Source organism: Chanos chanos, chromosome 5, assembly GCF_902362185.1.
Source record: "Chanos chanos chromosome 5, fChaCha1.1, whole genome shotgun sequence".
Lineage (NCBI taxonomy): Eukaryota > Metazoa > Chordata > Actinopteri > Gonorynchiformes > Chanidae > Chanos > Chanos chanos.
In genome coordinates, this window is record NC_044499.1 from 10,831,531 (window position 1) to 10,841,801 (window position 10,271).

The 10,271-nt window shown below is 40.6% G+C and overlaps 1 protein-coding gene across 1 annotated transcript; it reads left to right on the plus strand.

Moving 5' to 3' along the window:
* The first annotated feature begins 797 nt into the window (after nt 1-797).
* Nucleotides 798-4,425, plus strand: apol1 (apolipoprotein L, 1). Its single transcript, XM_030774625.1, has 10 exons — nt 798-806; nt 1,038-1,097; nt 1,286-1,342; nt 1,539-1,622; nt 1,787-1,843; nt 1,971-2,033; nt 2,427-2,501; nt 2,594-2,633; nt 3,318-3,369; nt 3,513-4,425. Exons 2-10 carry the CDS (start codon nt 1,077-1,079, stop codon nt 4,423-4,425), a joined length of 1,362 nt encoding a protein of 453 aa, XP_030630485.1. The 5' UTR covers nt 798-806; nt 1,038-1,076.
* Nucleotides 4,426-10,271: the final 5,846 nt, after the last annotated feature.

Consider the following 10,271-nt stretch of genomic DNA (forward strand, 5'->3'; position numbering starts at 1 on the left):
TTTATGTTTTTTCTCTCATTAGGAGCTGAAGAACACCGTCTCACATCATCGACAGAAGAGATCGGATATGGATAACAATCAGGTACGAAGAGCCTATTGCTGAGCCGCTAGATTTTCCTGCTCATTTTATATCGACATGTGTAGCTAACCTGAGGACAAAAGCACTCTGTGTACAGTAATGTGTCTGTGGTGTTTGTCCTGTGCAGGTCAGTGGTAATGTGAGAGAAAGGGAGAGATCAGCTAAGACGCCCTTGGGTCCTCCCAGAGTGCCTGAAAAGGTATGTCTGAAACAAGGAGGACACTTAAAGCATGTTTTTGTTTGATGTCATGTAAAAGCAGAGGAAACAATAGATGGTGTAGAATTACGTATTGGGTGCAGCTTCATGGGAGGAAATGTCATTGTGAATGTTATCTTAAGCCTGTGGAAAAGTACTCAGCTCCTGTGCCAGGACACGGATGTATGGTGGATACTGTGGGATGAAACTGAAAACTGTTTTACGGTGAAAAAGGAAACTAAATCTTTGGGGTTTTTTTTGTTTGTTTTTTTTTAAACAGCCCCGTCAGGAACTTAATACTCCAGTGAAACAACATCAGCTCAAGGAAGCTCATGCTGAGGAGAGTCAGGTACAAAAATCAGCACAAAGCTCAGCATACCATTATAAGCATCACAAACTGACTGTATGAAGTCAGTGCCATGTCATGACAAACCCATAAGGTGTCTGGGTAGTGGTTCATATGTGTGTGTGTTTCAGGATGATAGTGATGAATGCACAGAGGAGAAGCCCATCACTGACGAAAACTCTAAAGTAAGAACATTGCCTTTCCTACTCACTGTTTGAGAAACATTCTCTCTCTCTCTCTCTCTCTCTCTCTCTCTCTCTCTTTTTCTTCTTTTTTACGTTTTAACTCAGCTTACTTATTTGATGTACTCAAAGGCAACTCATTCAAAGTTGCAGTGGTCAGCATGGATCATTCTGAGAAAAAAAGACAGTACTTTAATTGCTTTCCCTTCCATTGACATTTGTTTTTTTTCACAGACAAAACTAAAGAAAACCAAGAAACCAAGGAATCCATTTATGCCTGCTGTTGCAGCCAAGGTAGATGTTTTGTTTTCAATTTCTTCTTATTCATAATTTCATCTGTGAAGTGTGTGACGTTCACATGATTTTAAATGCTTGAAAGTAACACTTTAAACACTCCATGCTGTGGACAGTAAGAGCCTTATGAGGCCATTCCCGCAGTTCGGTCAATATTTGTCATATGATTAAACTGTTTTCCACCTCAGGGTAAAAAAGCCAATGAGAAGGAGCAGGATGCAACTGCTGCTGATGATCACACAGAGGTATGATGTCATGAATTTGTACACTGTTACCTGGACAACAAGATTGAAATATTTAGTGTGCTTACGTGATCATATGCTGTTTTGTGGACCTTCAGACATTTCCAATAGATTCTCACATGTATTGAAAATGTTTGTGAAATGGTCTTATACATACAGTATGTGCACGGTTTGGTCTTAATGAGATAATGATTTATAGGATGAGAGTGAAGATTGCCTGGAGGACACACCCACTGAGAAAGCACAGGATGAAGAAGAGGGCAGTGCCAAAGCAAGCAAACCAGTACGGATTTGTGTTCATTCCATCACTTTCCCAAACATCTCTCTTGTGCTTTCCTTAGCTGTATATTTTTATACATGTGTGTTTTACCAACTTATAAAAACAAAGCATTTTCCACATTGGCATTCAGTTTGTTAATGCATTTTTCCTATGGACAATATTCACAGCCAAAGAAAAAGAAAGTTAAGAGGAAGAACCCATTCATGCCTCACGTTGCAGTCAAGGTAAGAAACAAATCAGTGGTCATTTGTTTGTTCCCTGTCTTTAAGCAGTGTTTATCAAAGTGATCATGTGTGTGTGTGTGTGTGTGTGTGTGTGTGTGTTTGTTTTTTTGTGTATCCTGTTCTTTAGGGCAGAACAATGCAGAAGAAGAGTGAGAATCAGGGAGAGAGCAATAGCACTAACCCCGGGGAGGTATTGTGTCTGACTTATGGAATAACAGCAATGAATATATTATCCAAAAAGGAAATTAAAGCCCTTTTGAATTGTTCTACTTAAACTCTATGGAAACACATCTTCTCACTGATGGTTTAACATGGATTTAAAATGATCCTGGCAGTATGGCATGTCACATTGCAACAAGCTGCACTTAACACGGTGGCAGATATGTGCCAAAACTTGTTTGGTAACTTCATGTCATGACTTCCGCAGACAGTAGGGAAATGATTGTGGGTCAGACTCAGCGACCTAGATATTATCATTTCCCTTTTCTCTGTTCAACCAAGAACTAAAGAGAAACAGAGAACAATAAGAAAAACACAGTGATATTGCACTGCGATGAACTCTTTGTCATTATTCTGTCATTAGAGTGAAGGCCAAAAGAAGTCCCTCATGGAGCAGCTGAATGAATTTCGTTTTGATAGGCCTGAGGAAGACGAAGAGGTATGCGTACATTCAGTGGTTCACCCCTTTATGACGTCATGCAATCAGCAAATTATTTTGAGTTATCCTCATATCATCCTGTATTTGCACAGGATCCTGAAAACCTCATGGAATGGTGGAACACAGTGGAACGTGAGTCTACCTTTCACACGCCAACACACAAATGTGCCATGTATATCCACACACAAACTTACACCCAAAGACAGGCGTGGATTGCTATGGGGATATGTTTCTGGTAGCTGGTCTAGTTTTTGGGGGTGCCATTGTGGAGCAGCTCAGTGATGTATAGGTCTGATGTTGCGTGGGGTCTTTGCACTGGTTGCTGGGCCTGGAGGGGGTGGGCGGGTGGGTGACGTTGCTGACTCAGTGGGACTTGGCTGGGAGTTGAACCTGTGTGGCAGGCAAGGACTTTTTTGCTAGACCACTCGGCTTGCGGCGCTTACTGGGAGGCAGCTCAGTCTAAGTCTGTGGGAGAGGATAGACGCTCATGATTTTCCTTTGAAGTGTGACTTCGCCTCTCCCCAGGCTGGCTTTTTAGCTGCTCTTCCAATGGGGTGCAGGTGTGCACTTTGATGAGCCGCCAGCCGAACCGCCATGGAGTTTTCCCGCCTTGTCCATACGTGCCTTTGTTATTGTTTGGGCTCTCCGTATGTTTTTGTGGTTGTTGATCCTTCAGCTGAGTGGTTGCTGTCTGAGCGAGTGGTGGTGACATGGCGCCGCCTAGTTTAGACCCAGCAAGGCGCTGATGCTCCCAGAGGCGTATTTTTTTTTATTCACTTGAAATTTGTCTCCCCTGCCCTCTTTTTCTTTATCCAGAGTGGGAGGACATGCCCAAAGATGATGACATGACTGAAAAGGAAGAGGCCAAGTAAGTTGTATTTTATACGAAGAGATATTTGTCTGCAGTTACCAAGTTTAGATTGCTGTTTAATCCCATCCTACTGAGGTAGTTTGGAGGTCCAATCTATAATTCTCAGAGCACAGAGAAAGACTGCTGCTATTGTCTCCCAGGGCATTTGCAGTGACAGCTGAGAAGGTGCAGAAAGGCATCCGTGTCTTCAACAAGCTGTTCTCCGAGCGAGCTGAGGGCCTCTGGCAACATGTCATTGACCTGCATGCCATTGCGGACGGCTTAGATCGCTTCAGCAAGAGGACCAAAATTGCCCAGATTACTGGAGGATCCACCAGTGCTGTTGGAGGTGTGGCAACCATTGCTGGACTTGCTTTAGCACCTGTCACCATGGGAACCTCACTGATTGTCACAGCTGTCGGACTTGGCGTTGCCACAGCAGGTGGTCTAACCTCTGCATCTGCTGGCATCTCAAATACTGTTAACAACTCTCTGGATCGCAAGAAAGTGGAACGCATTGTGGAGGACTACCAGGAGAAGATGGCCGACCTCAACAAGTGCATGAAATTCATTAAGCAGGGAATTGAGAACCTGCGCAAGTTCAACTTGGTAAAAATGAAAAACCATGCCTACAACCGAGATTTCCCAGGCCTCAATAACATCTATGAGGATGGTGCCATGGCTGGCAAGGCCATACTCATTAATGCCAACGAGATCATGCGGGTGGTACAGATCGCCAACGTGGCTGGTAGCACAGCAGCGCGAGCTGTTCAGATTGCCAGTATGGCCACTGGTGTGCTTACTGGTCTGTTTGTAGGCATGGATATCTACTTTGTGGCCAAGGACTCACGAGAGCTGAAGAAAGGTGCCAAGTCAGAATTTGCTGCAAAGATTAGAGAAGTTGCTGAGCAGCTACATGAGGGTCTAGTGGAACTCAACGGTATCCGAGAGGAGCTTCAGTGTACCAGTAATCCAGATAATTCTTCTACCAATGATCCAGATAACTCCTTTGTGTCTCCTGCGCCAGAGAAAAGTATTGAGGATATTGAGAAGGCTAAGCTTGCTGACGAATAACCTCTGCTTTCAGAGCTCTAAAGGCTCGGTAGTGACACTGACTCCTCCCTCAAAACAACTGCAAATCTCAAATGCTAGAAATTCCGTGCGTTTGAATCACATGTAACCAGTCATTACAATCTGTAATTTTGTAAGCACAAGGTACTCCCTTAATCTTGGACCCTACTGTAGCATTGCCAGAGCCATTGTACAACTTAGTTTTTGAGAGACTGTACCATGGAGATTTTAAGGCAGTACTGATATTATTTATTTGTTCATAGAGTTTGTAGGAACATGGTAATACATCTATTAGGTCAACCACTTTTTTAAAATAGCTTGCCTCAGGAGTCTTTTTAGCATAGAGTTAGATTAAAAAATGACTCCTCAGCAGGAGGTTACATTTGTGCCGTTACATTTGTATTCCTTTGATATTTGTAATGATGGAGTGCTTTAACTTTTAAATCTTTTATAGTTGTGAAAGGTTCCACCTTTTTGTATTTGATAAGCTAGGCGTTTATTTGAATGTGTTATCTTGAAAGGTAGGTTTAGCTCATTTTTTTGTTTTGTTTTGTTTTTGTCTCTGAGATTCCAGGGATTTTTGTCATTCATATCTTTAGATGGTGTCATTTGGAAAATATCAGGGTTTCATGTGCTCATTGTTTTTACTTAAGTACCACAGGTCTATCAAAGTGGACAGATCTATTCAGAATGACCAGATCAATGTCCCTAGTGTTCTTGGGTTTTTGGCTTTATCCTTTTTTAAAATTTGTGCTGGATAAGAATATTTTACGCACATTTTTGGAGTTATATAAGGGATTTTGAAACCTTATACCTTTGTTGGAAATGATTTAAATGGCTTAGATATCCATTTTACTGCACAATATAAGCCATTACTTTTAAATGATACTGGCTGGGAGTGTACTTGTGATTTTATTCTGTGAATATTTTTCTAAATAAATATAATGATACATAGGCCTACCTGTAATTTCATACAGAATGTATTATATTACAAATAATAAAACCATTAAAATATTTAATATTAAGCTTGTATTTGTGAATGGATTGAACATTTAAAATTTCCAGACGAAGGAAGCAGGCAACAATACAAGGAGCTGGATCTGTTTTCTTACACAGAAGAGCATGACCGAAACCTCGCATTTATGCATGTCCTGACTTGTGTGGAATATTTTTAGACCAGTGTGAAACACTGCGTTGACAGTCAATCAAAGCTTGGACACGAAAACCCTCTGAAGAATTTTGATTTGATGTATAAAATAAGTTACAAAAAATGCATACAAGCCGTAAGTATTAAATGTCATTTGGCAAGTATATGTGTAGACACCCGAATAGACGTGATGAAACGGATCTTCCTTTGAGGCTAACTGCCTGAAGGCAGTGAACTGCACTAAGCCAAGACCTGTTTTCAGGTGCTTAAACGTCACCGTGATTACAAGGTGTACTTCAACACAGGGACTACTACCTATGGTGTAAAGACAAACCTAGCCACGCCTCGTTCAGGCGAATTATCACCGATCCTGAGGCGAGGTAGGCGAAAGAGAGGGGGAAACACTGGAAGTGTCAAATATCATTTTATTTTAAAATTTGCTTTTGGTAGAGATTTAAGGGGAAGAGGACCCGTTCGAGTTTCGATTTCTGGAAGCCTATCGTTTACAGGACTACATGTGAGTCAGTTGTTTTAAAAACAGTTTGTGGATAGGCTTGAAATTGTATGTCTCGTGAAGGCAAAATGTTTATTTTGTGATGAGAAATGTATTTTGGCATTTTTGCTGCTCCGTTGGTCGGTCGTTTAAAATTACATGCAGATGTTAGGATGGGGTTAGTTAATGTACGCTTTTAGGAGTACGTCTACAGCTTGCGACTTCAGTTGGCTGTTAAATTTAGCAAAACTAACAAAACGGTAAGTTTTGTTAGTTTTACGCTGCGCCAGTTATTTAAGAGATGGCATTCATCGTGACATTACATATTGTCGGGAATGCTCTTTCAAACCGACTGTGTATGTAGTTCTTGACAGGGTACAAACTGTTGCTTTGCTTGTGGTGTTTATGCAACTTAAAGGGGGGATCATGCCGCAGTTATTGAAATACGGTCACTGTTCGAAGTAACTTATGTGTTCGAGTCGCTGTAACTAAACTGTAACCAGTGTCGACGTTTTTGTGGTGTGCCAACTGAAAAGAACAGTTTCGACTATGTACTCAGTAGATATTCAGTGATTTAGATTGCGAGAGATCGCTTCTCCTTTGACTTTTCACTTCTTGATGTTTATTTCCAGCAACTGTTTGTCTGATCGCTACATTTTAAGGTTCCATTCACAACCACTGTGAACGATCATTTGTTTAGATGGTGTGCACGGTGGCGTTGTCAAACTTGAGTGTGTTTACATCTGTGTGCTTAGATGGAGCAGTGTGCTGTGAGGCCAGAGCCGAAAAGCAAGAGACCCAGACAGGTTAAGTCCGATTACACTCCGCCTCATTCAAAGCACATGATCCAAAAGTACAGGAGGATAGAGAGAGACACAATATAAAATTTACAATATTTTCCATATAATCATTCAGTGAGGTAGTATCATCATATTATATCATATGGGATATCATGCTACGTCACTGAATGATAATATTACTGTATCATATCAGCAAACATAACACCAGTCATTATTTATATTTGAAATTTCATCAATCTTTCCTGATGTTTTTCATGGTTCTCTATTCCTCTTACAGCCAAGACCATCACACACTCCCCCCAAACCACCCAAGATCTCCCAAGAGGTAGGTGTCATTTTTGGGGTTTGGCATTTAAATTTGGCTACAGTATGCTGTCCGGTTTCTGACTGTGGCTCCTCTGTTCAGATAAATAGGGATGTGGCTCAAGCTGATCGGAGAGAAAGAGATCCCCCCACTACGGCTGTCTCACTCAGGCCCACAGAGGAGGTACTGACACGCACTCCACTGTTTAGTTGTTACTTCTCTGTCTAGATCACGCTTCATTATTGTTAGTATTATTTTTTTAAACATGTCCCTCATCCAGATTTTAACCATGGAGACAGTGCACAAGGATAGGTCATGGAGTAGTTATGCTCAGAGGACAAAAAGATTCAATCTTAAGCTTTTGGAATGTCTGTGTAATATGAGCTGTTGTTTGTAGGTTAACAAAAATGTGAACCAGCAAGGGCATTTGACTCCAGTGGTTCCCCCCAGACCGACAAAAGAGGTACTTTTTAATTCTGCGGGTCATTTTAGTAGTGAAAATATTATAAAGCGATATCATTTCATTATCCTGCTTCTCGTGTGAAATGTTAAGAGTTTGTACTGAATATAAGCATATGTAACACTTTGGGATCAGTGTTTTTTTTAGATAGGTGAAATATATAAAAATGTCAGAACATGTCATACCACCTCAAAAGTGGCTGACAGGCCTCTGACTCCAGAGGGTTAATATATCCACGTGATTCTGAAAGTCAGTGTTGGACAGTCTGTACCAAACTGCATGAGAATAAAAAGACATAAACATTAAAAAAAAAAAAGCTCAAAAAAATTAAATGAACATATCTCAGTCAAGACATGCTTCTCCTGACAGGAGCTGAGCAAAACAATCACACACAGTCGACTAAATACGGCCAAAACGGGAGATAATCAGGTATTTATGCACACTTCATAAGTCATGGGCCTTGGTCTAGATTTTCTCGTTTTGTGTTTATTTAGTTAAAGTGCATTGTATGACTGCCTTTGTTCTTGTCAATGGTTGTATGACTCAGGGAGAGAAGACTCAAATTCCAGTGGTGCCTCCCAGACCCTCATACGAGGTCAGCCTGCTTTATGACACACACAGTCACATAGCACAGGCATCCACAAGCTTGTGTCATGTCTGCTTTATGAATATACCTTTCTTTGTGAATGATTCATGTTTTGTGGTCATTAACTGCCTCTGTCTGCTTTTGCCGTGCTCATCAGGAACTGCATGGGCCCATCAGAAGCAGTCATCGCAGGAGGACGCAGGAGGAGGACAGCACGGTAGACACATGCTCATACAGACGCAAACAGGATAAATAATAATATTTGAATAGATGTTCCTGGGCCATTATAGACTTACTAGGTTCTTTTGGGGGAAATCAAGCCTTTTGTTTCTGACTGATATCGTGATATATAGGCTACCCGGAGGTGTGCAAAAATATCGGGGTTTTTTGTTGTTTTTTTTATAAATTCATCCGATTCGATCTGTAACATTTATGGATCGATCTTTTAGGTAAATATGTATTTCCCCCCGGCTTTCTAGGTTCATTTCCGAAATGCTTAAATATAGCCAGAGAATTAAATAGATGGGCTCTGACATAGCCTGACTTTACCTTTTAACGTTTAACGACCTACGAACGCATAGGAAAACCTATACATTATACACATAGGCTACCAGAGTTTATGCTAGACTTTTTCTGGTGGCCAATATGACCATTAATATTCCAGAATCGGGCCTTGCAACAACCGGACATAGGCTATGTTTTAAATAGCCATATAATAGTCTACATTCAAACAGCAATAAAACACAAAACACAAACGCTATGATCCAAAAAATGTAACCCATTTTATTAAAAATAGTTAGCACGAATGAATTCTTTGCAACTCTTCGAAAACTTTGCGAACTGAACATGTAGGCTACAATAATAAAATAAAACAAATAACCTATGGCCCTGCTATTGTTAATTAAATAAAGACATAAGCCTACATTGAATGTATATCTCTTTGCATTCCAAGCACTTTTAATTAAATCTCTTGAAAACAGGCTAAATGAAGAAGCAGTTAGGTCTAAAATAAAATAATAGGCTGGTCGGTTCGAATTCCGAGACTGTGTTTGTCAAATTCCTGCTTATCTGCGGCGCGACCTCATTGCACCATTACTCGGTTTTTTAGAGTACTGGCTGAGGGATGTCTGCGTTGACATTTGGGGGTCGTGCTAATATGCCGAGTCTAGGAAGCACAGGGGTGTTGCTTTGATGTCGCGCAACGCTTAGTCACATGACCAAACTCTCATTGTAGTAACAGCGGAGGCAAAACTTTTGCATAATATAAATTTATAATTAAGTTGTTGTTTATATTTAAGTTTAATGACGAACTCTATGTTTTGGCTCGTATCATTAAGTTAAAGTCCTTGTGAAACATGGCATGTGACTTTTAGACTTGCCCATTTTTATTTTCAGCTATTCTTTTCAGTCAGAAGGGTTTTTTTTGTGCTTTAAAAGAGACAGGTTGGTTTTGTTTTTAAGGAACTCTACACATGTGTTCCTCAAATAAACAGGTTTTGGTATACAAGTCTTTGGCCTTTTCTTTAGTGGTTTTCACTATTTGTTTCCAGTGACTCTGCATTCGTAAATTTGTGTTTCCTTTAGAGCTTTTTAAACATCTCTCCAAATATGCTATGTAGTATTTCATATTATTACCATCAAATTGTATGGAGTTGAATTGCTAGCTTGTGAATCATAATCGAATCGAATCGGGGCAACTGTGCCAATACCCAGTCCTATATATAACTGATGCAGTGTTTGGCTTTGGTCTCGTCTCTCACAGAAATCCAAAGAGAAAGAGGAGCCTCCCGTGGCTGAGGTCCTCAGAGAGAAGGCTGATGTCAGACAGGTGTGATATACTCCTAATGCTATAGCTGATATTATAAGGTATATTTCTGTTTTGCATATTTATCTGCTTATTAATTTCAGGAAAAAGCTGGTGTGTTTGGTGGGATGTTCCGGAAAGCTCCAAAAGACCGCCCATCTACTTTCACCGTGAGTGTTTTAGTCACCTGATGTTGTATAACAGAGAGATACTTCATGGGTGTTTTTTCCAGGTGGTGTTCTATTAGACAGATAG